General features: G+C 32.7%; 1 protein-coding gene across 6 annotated transcripts in view; it reads right to left on the bottom strand.

Annotated features, from left to right (window-relative positions):
• The window catches only part of LOC117176015 (CCR4-NOT transcription complex subunit 10), a 266901-nt gene that overhangs the window by 172348 nt on the left and 78534 nt on the right, over window positions 1–16019 (bottom strand). For 2 of the 6 annotated variants that reach the window (XM_033365966.1, XM_033365960.1), the window contains exon 3: window positions 8228–8396. The exons of the other annotated variants lie outside the window; for them this stretch is intronic. In XM_033365966.1, coding sequence (XP_033221857.1) covers window positions 8228–8396 — 169 coding nt within the window. The remainder of the gene's footprint in view (window positions 1–8227; window positions 8397–16019) is intronic. 6 annotated transcript variants of the gene reach the window in all.

The following is a 16019-nucleotide window of genomic DNA, read 5'->3' as shown; positions in this document are numbered from 1 at the left end:
ATCCAATAACTCCCAATATTGGAAACGAAAGAAAAATTGAAATGACCCACAAGAACATCATCCGCAAAGCTCAAAAAAGAGCAGAGGCATTTAATCGGACACACAAGATTATTAAACTAAAAGTCTGTGACAAGGTCCTACTGAAAATGTTGAATAGATCCGACAAAGGAAACAAGATCCTAGCAAAATTTCTGCAAATCTATGATGGACCAGTCGAGATAAAAAAAGAGGTAAAACCAGGTACGTTTATCCCGGGAAACGTGGCAAAAAAAAAGGAATAGGTATGTATCAGATACAGTACTTGAAAAGATACGTCTCAAGAAAAGAAGAAAATAATTCCGAAGAATCGATTGAAGAATAAGGTATAAGCTAAACATGGATATTAGTTAAAAAGTTAATGTACAAAGCAAAGAAAAAAATTCTTAAAGTTATAGACCTAGGTATAGAATTGAAGCTACTCAATACAAGGACCAGTCGTTTCGAAATTTAAGCCATTTAATGTAAGTTACCTTAGAAAATAACCAGATTCCAAGAAAAAAATATTACAGTAAAAAAATGAAACAAAATAAGAAAAGACGAAAAAAAATTACATCAAAGATAATAACAGATATAAAAAAAACTTTAAAAAATTAAGAAAAAAAGTGGAGAAAAGATAAAGTCTACTCTTGTCCAATGAAAAAAGAGAATAAACTGTACAGAATGTGAAATAGTTATACATAAGAAAATCAATTTAAATAAGTAATAAGGAAAACATATGTACATAAAGAAATAAAGCCAGATAAACGTAAAGAAAATTGAAATTGCCAATGACGAAATATATAGACAATAAGAAGCCACAACATTGGACTACATTAAATGCGAAAATTGTCAGTACGAACTTGACTTTCTTTTCAGAAGGGTAGTGTGAGAGTAAATTGAAAAAAACATCAGTCTTCAATTTTGCAAAACGACAGGAACTGGCGTGTAAAAAAAGTAATGGAATACCTAAAACAGGTAAATCAGAGTCTCCCCTTAAGAAATTAAATACTATTAAAAATAAATAATAAATACTATTAATAATAAATAAATGAAAGCGTAACTTAAAGATCATAAAATCAGTTACAAACATCGAAAACCGTTAAATAAATTAAATAGAAGAAACTGTGGGGAAACAACAAGAATAAATAAACATACAAACGACAAAAAAGAAAAAAAGTTTTATTTTATTTTACTTAATTTATTTTTAAAAGAGATATACCTCGTGAAAATGGAAACACCATCCATGAAAATAATGAGAGACGTAGGATGCCAAGCCTATAGGAGACTGCTAATAAGGGGCTTTGCTAAACTTAATGTTAAAAGTAAAGGTGACAGCATTTCGAAAACTATAACAAACGCAAGCACGAACATCCGAGCTCCAGGAACTAAAACAAAAAGATAAATAAGACAAACACCTCGAATCGGGATAGAGAAAACCCCAGGTTACACAATAAAAAAGAGGGAAGTTATCTATAATAATGAAGGTACAAAACAAAGGTTTAACGAAGGACGAGATTGAAGAATCAAAAATCAATTAGTAGTTGAAGGAAACTAATTTAAATATGTAATTATCCTATGCTTGAAATTAATATTTTGTTCCTACATATTTTTATATTTTCAAAACTGAACTTAAAAATATATTAAACTAGACCGTTACGCCACCCTGCTGTCCCCAGCTGCTCACAGTTGATCAAATCGCCACCACCGTCGGTGAAAAGTCTGTCGGCGCAACCCTCTAGCAATTATCACATATAATCTCCTCGATCAAACGTGTATCATATGTGTCAAGGAGTTATACAAGCAAATATTTTTTTTTTTAAATTCACAAAAACAAAATTTGTTTACATCCAATAAACGAACGAATTAAAATTTTAATTTTGTAACCATTCGTTTAGGCGGGCACAGTTAACCCACTTTAAAAAAAATGTGAAAACAAAACATTTTCTTTTGTTCTCAGCATTCGTTCAGGGGGGCACTAAGCTCCAAAGCATCATCAATAATATATCTTGAAAAGAAGCAAACATAAAGTGATATACTTCGAAAAAGAAAAAATATATCTTCACTTCATTTTTTTAACGAAACAATCTTTAGAATTTTTTAAAGATTCCTTTGTTTATGCGGAAACTGGAGCAGTTCAGAATATTTGTGAAAATAAAAATAAAATTATCAATTCAGAATGGGAGGGAAAATCGATGATTGCGTGCGCATCCATTAACGAAGAAGAGGGGATGAACGGATCTGATGAATGAAAAGCCCCACTCGATACGAGAACGCATCGACGAAGATTAATATACGCTCGATATCGGGCACGACAGGTGGTTTTGCCAGGATGGGCTCTTGGGGGTTTTTGGCCAGCTCCGAATCGGTGACAGGTCGAGAAATTGATGCGACGACTAATCATTCTTTGAAATTTGTCTAGGCATGGCCAGGAAAATCCTATTGTTCTTTTATAATTTGAAATAATTTACAGCATTATGATATAAAGAAAATTAAATTAATAAATTTAAATAACGAAAATTATGTAGAGCGTAAGGAAGTTGATTCTTTTTTAACGGGAGCTCAACAATCGAATCCTTGCATCGCTTACATAATAACGGCGTTATTATTTTGTTGCAAATTTGAAAAAAATAAAAAGCAAAACAATGGAACGAATACCAAGCGATTCATAAGAAATTAAAGAAAATGATTTTTATTCAACCTGTCTTGAATACAGGAACACTAATTGGTTCTCAAATTAATTAAGAACTCCAATTTAATCAATGAGTTATATGCGATTAAGCTTTGTAAATAATTTCGAAATTTAATTAGAGTTTTCACCTGCTTTCACACGGGAGCTCATCCAATGAATTATCTTGTATTACATGAAAAATTAAGAAAGGGGTAAAAGAATATTCTTGATTAGGATTTTCGATATCGTAATCCGCTAATTATCAGAACCAAAGGTTACACTAGTCTCATTTTGCTTTTGTGATCCCACATCTTCCTTTTATAATGAGAAAACATTCACAACTTCAATTATAGTTATAGTCTCTAATAAAATTTTAACTTTCAGATTTAATATTCTATTAGGAGTGGTATATAAGAAACTAAAATAAAACATGCACCTTTGCTTTTCCAAAGAATTAACCTTTTTTAAACAAATGAATTGAAATAAAAAGAAGCTTCTTTTAATTTATTCGTTTAGTAACATAAAAAATGTTGATACAGCAAACATTGCATTTCGCTAAAAATCTAACTCTCAATATTTTTTTGCTTGAAAATAAACAAATAAAAACCTATTTCTGAGATTCTCCATCCCAGACTATGATACCAGCTTATTAGTGAACTCGCTCTGACTTTTTATCCCTAACAATTTCTAAAGGCTGAAACAGAAGATTTGAAGCGAATAGCTCATTTGAATTTCACAAGACCCATTTGTTTAGAGGGGCACTGAAAAGGGTAGTTTTAGGCCCGTAGAAAACTCATAATATAATTTACATTAACGCGCGAAACGATTGGAGTGGCAATGTCACAAAATTAAATCATAGGAAATAAGAAGATTCGAAAAGATATGAAAAAGGGAATCTATGCAAATTATACATATCGATAATTGCGTTTGCAATCGAATAACGAAGATGGGATCATTATGAGCAACGGATCCGAAAGCGTGGAAACCGCAGCTGAAGCGTCGAAAAATCATTCTCAGCTTGGCGAGTGTAAAGGCTGGGCTTTCTCCGCGCCGGAAACCACTCGAACGGCTGGGACGCTTGCTGTTTGTGTTGTATGACTAAAGCAATTAAGTTAATAAGCGAAACAAAATGAAATCAATTGGAAAATTTATTATTAAAATGCATCGCTGCTTTGGTGAACAAAATATCCAATTGACTTAACTTGGCCGGGAGAGGTTTCATGAACGTACTGATTTTTCTGGAATGCGAGAAAACTTTTTTTTTTCAACATATTAACCATTTGGGAGCTCAGAAGCCTATTCTCTACATTTTAGACAGATCAAGTTGTATTCCATGAAAAATATCCTAGATGGTTCAACACCTTCCTAGATGAAATAATTTCTGAATGGTGAAATTATTCTATCTCAGAAGAAAAATTACTAGGCTCAATACATCAAACATAAAATATCTATGGAGACTAGAAAACTCCCAGAATAACATTTTAAATTTGATTCACACTGAACCGACCAAGTGAGTTAATATCTTAAATGTAAAAATTTTAATCACAACTCTGTGAAAGGAAAGTAAAATGTTACTTTAATTAGGAAAGATAGGTTTCAGGAATGCCAAAATAAATCGAGAAAAAAAACGTGTGTTATAAGAGCATGACATTAGAAAATAACAGCTAAACTGACGTGCAAAGGCTTAGTTTGAATCGAGAGAGTTGTCGTCATTTCTGAGTCCTCTCAAGAGGATCCCACAAATTTTTAATTAAAATAGAAAATGTTTAAAGTTACTAAGTTAATATGGAGTCTGAAATATTGGACTCAATCACACATTTCAGTGCAACTAATAGTTTTTAATTAAAAATGTTTTTAAAATCAAGGGTTTGAAAATTGAAAAAAAAAAAAGAAAATCATTCATAGGATTATTAAAGAAGTTCACATTTTGCCTAAGAGTTCCTTTTTCGTAATTTAAAATTATTTACATTTTCATTTTAGGTACATAACTCTGAAAGGTATGGTACGAACACGTATACTTTGTAGCGATATCCGTGACAGAGTATAATAAAATTATTGATTGTCAGCTTTATGAATGAATTTGCATCCCCAAAAGATTGTCAATTAGACGGACCATATGAAAAGAAGTTTGTGTAAGCAGCTCTCCCAGTACGTAGGAAGGATGTGTCAAATGCTATGAGAGGGGCTTGCTTTCGACTTCGTGCGACAACTCTGTCGTTGTAGGTGGGATTTTCTACCACAATGGTTTAGCCGTTGCACGAACGCGTTGAGCAAACCGCTCGCCCTATTTGCGGGATAATGGCACACGCACGAACTAATACACAGTGGGGTGAAATCAGAAAACGATGTTCAAAATGACATTTAGAACACAATTGTGGATCGATTTTAGATTTTATTTTAATTTAGGACTTAATTTTTCAGAAGATGGTGAGGGTAGATTTTTATTTTTTTCTGTTCTTTAATTTTTATGTTAATGCAAACATAAAAAAATTTCGATTTTTTAATTTGATTTTTTATCTTCTAGATAAAATTTTTCTTATACTTCTCATCCTTTGAATTTAAAGCTTAAGGGTATACGAAACATAAAAAATTGTAAAATAAAAAAGTCTTTCACCTCCTGTACGGCTTTTCCCTTCCACTTCCACTCCCCTCCCTTATCTCCCTACCTCCTTTCCTGAACACCATAACCTCCGACTTGTCCGCATTTAACTTTAGCCTATTTTTGTCCAAGTATCTTCTCAACTTATTCATCATCTCCTTTAAAGTCTCTTCGCTCTTTGCTAGAAGCACTATGTCTATTGATATGGGGTTGAGGCACACTTGCTTCAACCCCATATCAATCCAGAATCCCGCAGATTCCCTCTCCTCCTCTAACCTATCTTTCGTCTCCTTATATACCTCCCTTATTCTCTCGATCAGGCCCCTCTTCATTCCCTTCTTTTCCATAGCCCCTACTGTCGATTATTTGTTAATGCAATTTGTTTATAAAAATTAACTATGGAAGTTAACACTTTTTAATCTTTCCTATACCCTTGTGCATTAAATCTCAAGGAAGAGAAGTATGTGACAAATTTTATCTAGATGATAAAAAATGAAATAAAACAAATCGATATTTTGCGTTGTTCGCAATGATATAAAAATTAAATAAACAAAAACTAATAAATCTACTCGCGCCATTCTCTGAAATATTTAGTCCGGAATTTTTCCCCAAAAAGATCTAAGATCGGTGCATAATTGTGTTCTAAATGTCATTTCGAACCTCATTCTCCGATTTCACCCCACTGTTTGACGTACTGACTTTCTGAAAACCATCCGCTAGTTTGTGAGTTTTTTTGTATTTATTTACAAGTGGTCATCGAGGTGGTTTTTTCGTGTTCAAAAATACATTATTTTTTATAAAGTACGATTCCCAGCATCTGATACATCTTTTCGAATATTAGTATTTCGTAAAATATAAATGTTTTCCGTTTTAAATATGTACACATAACCTATAAATTGCTAAGAACATAATGCAATTTTTCAAACATAAAATAATTTGTATATAACTATAATTATCTACAAACTTGAGAAAAATTACGACCCAGCGGCAACCCTGCTCTCACTACTATTAATAAGGATAATATAAAAAAAATCCAATTCCAGCAATAGTAATATTCTATTTAGAATTACTTTTCATTCAAAAAACAAGAGCGCACGTTTCTCTGCACGTTTGCGGCAGCCTTTATATATATAAGATATAAGAGGATATACAACAAAGTATAAGAGGATACACGAAATCTTCCACAGAAACGTGGATGATCAGTTAATGTCGTGTGAGCTAACTGTTGCTTTCCTTAAATCACCCGGATTAAAGTTTGGCACGGAGGGCTTCATTTTGGCATGTCAAGACGGTGTCATTTCCACCCTTAACATACCGTCGCCACATTTTGAGCAAAGACATTCCCGATGATAGCTGCAGGGCGTGCCCCGAGTATTTAGCACACATAATATCTAGTTGTCCAACTCATGCGGGAACGACCTACATCCAAAGGCACAGTGCGGCACTAAGAGTGCTTTATTACCATCTCTGTCACTCTTATGGCATTAACCTTAATATCACTCCTCTAAATGTTCCTAGGGAAATAGAGTCAATAGGGTTGTTTCGCGATGTTAGATAAATTAATTTTTTAATACGTCATTTTAATCCGAACTGAAAGTGTTTTATAATTTTTTTTATGTTGAGCCGTTTAACAGAAAAAAATTATTAAAAATTGAAGGCGGTAAAACACTTATTCAAACTGGTGTCACATGACTCAGAGGTTCTCATTATTATCTATCAATGTGGCGATGTGAAATTCAGGATTAAGAGATTAGGTCACGGTCTGACATTTCTGACTATTTTGATATGACATCTTTATTTGTTAAGGTTTATATAACAAAAAAGGCCTCCTGTTGTAATATTTTGATTAAGAGTCAGTAGTACGTTGAAGAAAAACAGTAAATAAAATTACTAACTCAATTCAAAATCGTACATATTTACGAATTGCTCAGTAAACATGACTACATTTAAGTATTTTTTAAATGAATTCTTCACACAAAAGTTTTGGTTTTAAATGTTTTTCCAATGTTTTTAATGTTTTACAAACAATATTTTGCGATTTCAATTTTCGACGTGCACATAACCAAAACAAAATATCGGCACAAAAAAAGATATTTGAGAATCACTGACAAATATGCTGTGATTAGTGGAAAATCCGACCCCTTTGACGTGAAAGGGGTCCTCCAATCGACATCGTGAGAGAAAATTCATATTTCAACATTAAATTAAAAATAGTAAACAATATGTGAAAAATATTTTATGGGCGTTTTTAAAATTATAATTTTATGTACTATAAGATCCATTTATTGAAAAATTGATATCTAACTTTGGAAACAATCCTATTGTCGAGAATGAGAAGTGCCGTATATACTGAAACTTTATACTGTCGACAATTCTTTCTGTTGCACACTCGAGGCCTGACATGGTTCTTCTGGACTTCGAGAAGCGAACTTTGTTCATTATTGAATTTTCGGCACCAGCTGATAAAAACACCATAGCCAAGGAGAATGAAAAGAAAGACAGGTATAAAATCCTTATAAGGGGTTTCCTACGATTGTACCCGGAATATTCTGTTAATCTAATCGTCCTTATCATCGGCGCTCTTGGAGGTGCCAAGCTTGTACTGGGTAATAGCCTGAAAAGCATCAAGATGCACTAGGTCCTTGCAAGAGCGATGCGTTTACGTCTTTGACGTAGAAGAGACTTAGGATAGTTTATGGAGAGCCCATTTTGCCACCGTAAAACTATCCTTTGTAGTAGGAATAAGAATATATTACAGTTTAACCAATGGAAGCGAAATTTTAATAAGAAAGCAAGTATAAGTATAAGTTGCTTTTTCATTTGCAAAAATCAGAAATTTTTTAAGTTGATTACTTTTTTTGTTATTAAGCTGCAAACATAGGCATAATAAACGTATTCGGAGACCGAACGAAAGGCTTACAAAATCAAGCCCCACTACTTACCACTACAACTGTTATGCGCTGTGTCCGTGAGCTCCACTGGCTTGCGCGTCTTCGGCTCTACCTTTCCTTGTCTCTTTGTGCGTTTCTGTAGGCTTAAGAAGCAGTAGGAAGTCCTGTCGGATTGCTGCCAAAGTTTGCAGAATAAATTCAGCAAATCAAGGTCCCATATCTAATTTCACAGAATACGCTGAATGTTTCTTTACGGAATCGGCTAAAAATATTTTATCAATGACTTTTTGATATAAAGCTTTATAAATCGACAACAATAGCGTCAGGTAGGAAACCGATTTTCCAAGAAAAATGTAGCCAGAAAGAAAAATGGTTTTTCTTGGTAGTAAGAAATTTTATTAATAAATTTTAAGAGATAAAAGATACTCCTGTTCGGGCCTACTTTAATATTCATTAAGGAAATTTGATTCAATTGTTTATATTTAACAAGTTAATGCCGTAAGGATTTCTAATCAAACCTTCTGGACATTTTTACATCAATAATAATTTAGAGTTTCATTAAAAAATTAGCATCAGCTAATTTTAGATCAAATAATAATTCTTTGTGCTATAAACAATAACGAACAAAATATCGTTTTCAGTTTCTAATGGTCGCAGAGACTCGTAATAAAGCTGAATAATTTTCCTAAAAATTAAATAATAAAATGGCATTATTTTGAGTTTGCTATCACTTATACTTGCTTTCTTATTAAAGTTTCGCTTTCTTTGGTTGAAATGTAATAGATCCTTATACCTACTACAAATGATAGTTTTACGGTAACAACATGGGCTCTCCATAAACTATCCTAATTCTCTTCTACGTCAAAGGCGTAAACGCATCGCTCTTGAAAGGACCCAGTGCATCTCGGACGAGGAGGGACAGTTTCTCACAAGACTGACAAACTTACGCCCATAAACGATCTGGAATGTTTTATGGTGCATCCATGTCGCTACCAAAAAATTATCATTTGTAACATCAATAAGGATCTATGACATTTTAACCAAAAAAAAACTTTATTAATAAATAAAGTACAAGTAATAGCAATATTAAAATAATTCCATTTTCTAAATTAATTTTAATGAAAATTATTCGAATTTCTTACAAATTTCTGCAATAATTAGAAAATAAAAACGGGATTTTGTTCATTATTATCTATCGAACAAAGAATTATTATTTAACCTAAACGTAGTTGATACTATTTTTTTAATGAAGCTGTACATTATTGATGTACAGATTTCTAAAAGATTTGATGCATTACCTTGTTAAATGTAAACATTTGAATACAATTTTCTGCATGAAAGTTGATGCAGACCCGAAAAGTAGTGTTTTATCTCTATACATTTCTTGATAAAATAATTTGCTACAAGGGTAAACAACTTTCTATTCTGACTTTAGCTTTTTAATTTCCTTAATCTATGTTTTCTCAAAATTTATCACTTTTGCTGTAAAATCGATATTTCAACCAAAAGAAGCAATTTTGTTTTTCCTAATTTTTGCACGTCATTTTTAATTTTTTATGTTAACAATTGCCTGAATCAAAAATGTATAGTAAATCTGTCATAAAAAAATGGGTTTTGGGGAAAAAGATGACCGAAGCTATTTTATTTCATAAGTCGTTAGTAGAATACTCTACTGTCTATAATTATCTCATATACTCGCTGCGCTACGACCAAAAATGCACAAAATATAGGGCGCCAATTTTCCAAAAATCAGACTTTGCTCTTTTTAATTCGAAAAAAAATATTCTTACGGTCGACAGAAATAAAAAATTATAGAGCAGAAAAAAAATTTTCAACTGTTAACTTCTTCAAAAGTCCAGGAAGTTTGTCTTTTTCTTTGTAAAAAAAATATATCGGCAGTTATTTTATTTCGAAAATCGTTACCCGGGCATGTGAATAACATGAAAAATTGAAAAATTCGTGAGATTCATTTTTACTTCTTTCATAAAATTAAATAATCGACACACTTACTTGCAATGAATTTTTTTGCATCAACGTAGTGAGTTCATCAGGACGAATGAACAAAATCATTAAACCTGATATTTGAAAATGTATTGTGTATACATCATTATACGGAAACCTCGTTAGAAAACAAAAAAAAAGAAAACTTGAGTTAAAACTAGTTGGTAAATTTAGTAGCCACTATACAACGTAAGACTCTTTATTACCGAAATTCGTAAAACTGAACGGATGGAACAGAAGACAGTAATTAGTATCGAAGAAAAGGAGTGCACTAAGAGGTACTTTCTTAATCTAAAACGCGCAATCAGGTTACAGGTTAAAGCTCAAAAGTCATCCCACCTCAACAAAGCACGAAATTATTCTGTTGAAATGGCAATGTGGTTAAAGGAAGCGCAACCCACGCGGATAACACTCATTACCTCCCGATCCCCCATGATGAAGACACAACCCAATCTACCATCACGGCGATTTGTACCAAGGCTAGCTAATTCTGCACCATGTAAACCATCCAGTTTAAATAAAATCAGCCTACTGAAACCGTCTCTGTTAACTGCCATAAGTTTGGAAAGGCTGGGTATCTCATGAGCCAATGTCCGATGAACATGTCGCGAAAATGTCCACAAGGTGCTTTCCTGAAGCGACCACCATAAGCAGTTCGAAATGTCCTGGAAGAGGAGCAACTCTATTTAGACCAAGCAGAAATGGGCCAAGAAGAAGTCAACGAGCAACTTCAATACGAGGATGCGGCCGAGTATCTGCCATATGCGGAAGACGACGGTCAATACGGGGAATAATGGGAAACGACCGGCAACAGTCCCAAACGGCAAATTATTCCAATTATCTAAATAAAAAATAACTATTTCATATCGTTCCAAATGATTTTCCGTTACCCGAAGACAGTATTATAGGTTTACCCTTTTTCATAAAGTGTGGCAGTTATAAACTACTGAAATATATAAACTAAATTGGAAACAGTTAATCATCAAAAGACAATGTAATTCAAACTATAATTTGATAATATTGAATTAAAGGAATTAAAGCCGTCTAAGTCACGTTATGGTTATGTCTTCTTAACTTCTATAACCGGCGTTTCTTCATACCATATTTTTTATAGCGAAAAATGTTACCCTATTTATAGTATTACGCGCTCCTTCTAATAATGGTCTGGCGTCGCCGGATGAAGGCTCGAAATCAAATAAAATTTTTTTTAAACCACCAGACTAGTAGATCGATAGCCGTCACAACATCGACACCCTACATTATTTATTATTTGGAATCAACGTTGATAAATCAATTTTAAACTATATCAGAATCTTCTGGGGCAGAATTTGAAGTAATTCTTGAAATCCGTAATTTAAAAATATTGAACCCTCTTCTTGAATAGTGTCGATTTCAACTCAATATAAGTTATATTATTCGTTAATCTTAAACATTAAAAAATGTTTTTAATATGATGTAGTGATTTTTCATTTGGAATTTGTAGTTTGGGAGATGTAGGTGACAAGACATTTTGCGTATTTTTTTGTTTATATTTTCTAAACGAAGGCTCATAAGATTTTAAAAAAGTGGCAAATAACATTTTTTAAACTCTCATACACAAAAAGTAACAAAGGGGTAACAGTGCGTGATAATATTAAACAGTATTATCTCAGGTAATAGAGAAAAATAAACAAAAAGTGAGAAAAGATGAGTGAAAGTTGGTTAATATTTGCAGTAATAATACAAATTTGGTGAATTTCGAGCCTTTACAGTATTTAAGAATGCAAAGTAAACATTCAGGGGCAGCGCAACCAGCACAGATGCTAATATATGGAAAACTAACTGGCAAGATATAGACTTTTTCCCTAATCTGAATATTTAAAAGGTGTATTTTGGAAAGGATCTAAATACAGTCTTTACATTGCATTAGGAGAGACAAAGACATTTCTCAAAAATCCACCACCTATGGCCACGTCCCATGACCATGAGATTGGTAGCTACAGGGCACTTTAAAATCACAACGATAGGCCGTCGAAACCCTTATGTGTCTTAAGGACACGGAGCGACACAAAAGTGACAGCCTTTTACATCCATCTCATGATAGCTTCGGCATTTTTTTGCACGCAGGTATGGCTTTAAAGTTATGAACCAGTGATCGTTTTGATATCTCTTCTCCTTTTCAGCCTCCTTGGCAGTTCCGTGCATTTTCTTCCTCAGTTCTGATGTTAAAATTCAGTCCGACGGTCTCAGCTGCCTGTTCCGACTTTTTTGTAACTTTGCTGACGAGTAGGGAGCGTTGAATTACTAAATACGCAGTAAAAAATTTTGGTGAATAATCATACTTGAGGGTAGAAACTGCCCCTTGTTCATATAAAACTGTAAAAAATATTTAAAGCTTTTTTTGCTTTCAAAAATATTTATATGTCTACTTACTGTAAAATAGTGTTGATAAACTTTAGCTTACAGAATAATTTAGGAAAATGATGTTGTCTAGCTCCTAAACGTCTTCAAAACCATCCCCAAATACTATTCCGAGCGAAGTACATTTTTAAGTTTTAAAAATGTCTTCTAAAATTGACTCGCGAAACGTTTGCGTTACGTGCGAGATAATAACACAGGCACACGAAAAAAGGTCTTGTCCACCAGACAAGATAAACATTTCTATACGTTTTTGTGATCGCTGAATCCAAATGCGGGGTTTGTTTGACTCGGTCAGGTCACATTTCGTTTCTAACCTCAAAAAAATTATGAAAGTTGGAACATTCATGGAAACACCCAGAAAGCAAAGCGGTTATGTTTTCAGAGTCGCTAAGTCCAAATTTAAAGTTTATTTGTCTCGGCGAGGTCGCATCCCATTCATAACCTGAAAAACACTTAAGACTGGTCTCCCCATACATTGTTTGTATTCAGCGTCCGGCACATAGAACTTGTTACGTCATTCTTTGAGCATAGACAATTGGCTATCAGTTTGTAGCACAAAAATCTGCTGCCTTGACGGATACTGTGACGATGATAACTGCCCCGAAGGGCGAAGTGTAGAATTATTCGTTCTCAGATTTGCTCAGGTAACGAAACCAGCGACGGCGCGTTTGCCTTGCAGGTGGGCGTGAGGGTGTGAGAATGAAGCCGTAGTGTGTCCAATGACGAGTTGACATAGTCCTCGTCAAAATGATGTTAGCAGATTACTGTTGGACATTGCAAAGAGAGGTTGTTCAAAAAGGGGTGAAACGTCACAGAAACACCATGAATAGGTCCTTTGAGGACCTATATCATAGGAAAAAATAAAAGAAAGTTTTCTTTCACATTTCACTGATAGTTTTCGGTGTTTAAATTCATTTTCTTCAAGTTTATGAATGGAATACGACCTCGCCGAGTCAAATGACCTTGAAATTAAGACTCAGCGACCCTGAAAACATATAATTGCTTTGCTTTCTGGGTGTTTCCATGAATGTTCCAACTTTCATCATTTTTTTGAGGTTAGGAACGAAATGCGACTTGACCCAGTCAAACCAACCCCGGATTCGGATTCAGCGACCCCAAAAACATATAGAAATATTTGTCTCGTCTAGAGGACAAGACCTTTTTTTGTGCCTGTGTTATGAATTGTTAGATGTCATATTTTAACCACATAATTTAAATGGCTCAATACAATCCATCAAACAGGGGTTTTTCGAAATATGGTCTGGTTGTTGTTTTTTTCTCTAATTAATTGAAAACATGATGCATTTTATGCACCTGGGAAGGAGCAAACCGCCACCATGAGTGTAACCATGGTGAACCCAGAACGGAGTCCAGGATTTAGATTGAATGCATGTCATGCCTCACTTGACCGTCCTATTATTAGATATTAGAGCCAGTTGAGAAAAATTAAACATGCTTAAAATATTAAGCAATTTAATTTTAATATTCTACATTAGGTGCATTACATAACGACGAGACGATTAAAAACAGACAGAAGAAAATCGGTTAATCCGTACAACTTCTGTTGCGAGTTTTCGTAATTTTTCCTCTCTTCCCAGATTATACGACAAAAAAATTCTAAAAAAGGTGCTGTTTTAAGAATATTAGAAACTTTTTAATCGAAAAAGAGAGTAATTGCAACTTATTTCATTCTCAAGATTAAACTTGCAGCAATTCCTTTTCTAGAATTTTTAACCGAAAACTCTGCAATCATAGACCTTCATCATTTTTCTCTATTTTTTTCTTGAAATTTTTTTTAAAATACAGTTGATTGTTTCACAATAAGTTTGCTGTTGCTCAGTATTGATGCACTATTTTGTTTCAAACAAGATAGTTACATTTTTAACCAAAGAGCCTAATTATCAAATAAACGGATAAAGCACAAAACATTAATTTTCAATAAAACAGTCCCATATTCAACCAAATAGTTCAATATTCAAACAAAAAGATGATATGTTAACCAAGAAGATTTATTTATTACAAAAAAAGACAAATTTTCAAATAGTGTAAGTTTCTATACTAAAAAAAAAAAAGATAAATTTTAAACCAAGAAAAAGAATGGTTAAATATTTTTGTAAAGAAGATTAATTTTCATTCAAAAAAATACGAATGTGCAACAAAATATATATATATATATATACCTTTTCAACAAAATTGTTAAAACTTTGAAGCCAAAGAGGTGAATCATCTTCAAACCAGTTTAATTTTTAAAAAGAAATGATAACCTTTTAAGAAAAACTGTAATTTTGTACCAAGTAGTTAAAAAAAATAGTTCATTTCAGCCAAAAAGACGAATCTTCACAAAACCGAATTTATTTTAACAAGAGTTCATCATTCAACCAAAAAGTTCAATTTTCAAATAAAAAGATAAATTGTCAATCAATAGGTATAGTAAGTCAGTTTTCATATAGAAACATAATTTTTCAACCCAATGGATGCATTGTCAACCACGAAGATTAAATTTCTCTAAAAAATATAGAATTTCCACAAAAAGTGGAATTGTTGCAATTTCAGTCACATATGTGAATTTTAAAATCGAATGATAAATCTTAATGAATTTATAAATTTATTTGTAGAAACACATGACTTTTCAACAGTAAACGATAATTTTTTACCAAACAGTTTAATTTTTAACACAAAGATGACAAATTTTCATGGAAAACAACTTTCAATACTTGTAAATCTAGAGCGAATTGCAGCTAGTGTGACGTTAGTGCAATTGTTTAATACAAGCTTTCAAAATTTAGTTTTCACACAAAATTTTTCTAATATAAATTTTCATTAAATTAAAAAAATTATGATTCACCGTAAATGTTGATTAGAGACAATTGTCTAAAATTAAAAAAGAAATTCACCACCATTTTCACCGTTGAAAATTTGTTTTCTATGTTGTAGACTATGAGGATCTTAAAAACAAATTATTGTACAGAGACGTTCAAAATACAAAGTATGTACTTTTGAATGGAAAACTTTGTCTTCGAAAAATTTTCCCAAAAGTTCGGTTTTAATTTTAGAATTCTGAAGTTTCACGGTAAGCGTTGAATTATAAATTTTTTCCTATTTTTAATTTTGAAATTTGCAATTAACATTCAAATTATTGAATTTCGAACACTACAATTGACATTTTAAACATTGTTCATTTCTGAACGATTAAATGTACTGAAAGTAATAGAAATTTGTAAGGTTTAAATACAAGAAAGTACTAATGCCACAATACCTCGCGACTAAATTTTTTTCTTACTTTTAGATTAATCTCGGACTTGCTCAAGTTTCAAGTGTATGGAGTATATACTTTTTAAATTTTTTATTATTTCCCATTTAAAACTACTTTTTATTTCGGACGTTGTTCCAGAATAATTCTATTTTGAAGGATTGCATTTGAGATTTTCATTTTGACTAGTGA

This window comes from Belonocnema kinseyi, chromosome 7 (genome assembly GCF_010883055.1).
Source record: "Belonocnema kinseyi isolate 2016_QV_RU_SX_M_011 chromosome 7, B_treatae_v1, whole genome shotgun sequence".
NCBI lineage: Eukaryota > Metazoa > Arthropoda > Insecta > Hymenoptera > Cynipidae > Belonocnema > Belonocnema kinseyi.
This window is presented reverse-complemented; position numbering and strand designations above follow the sequence as displayed.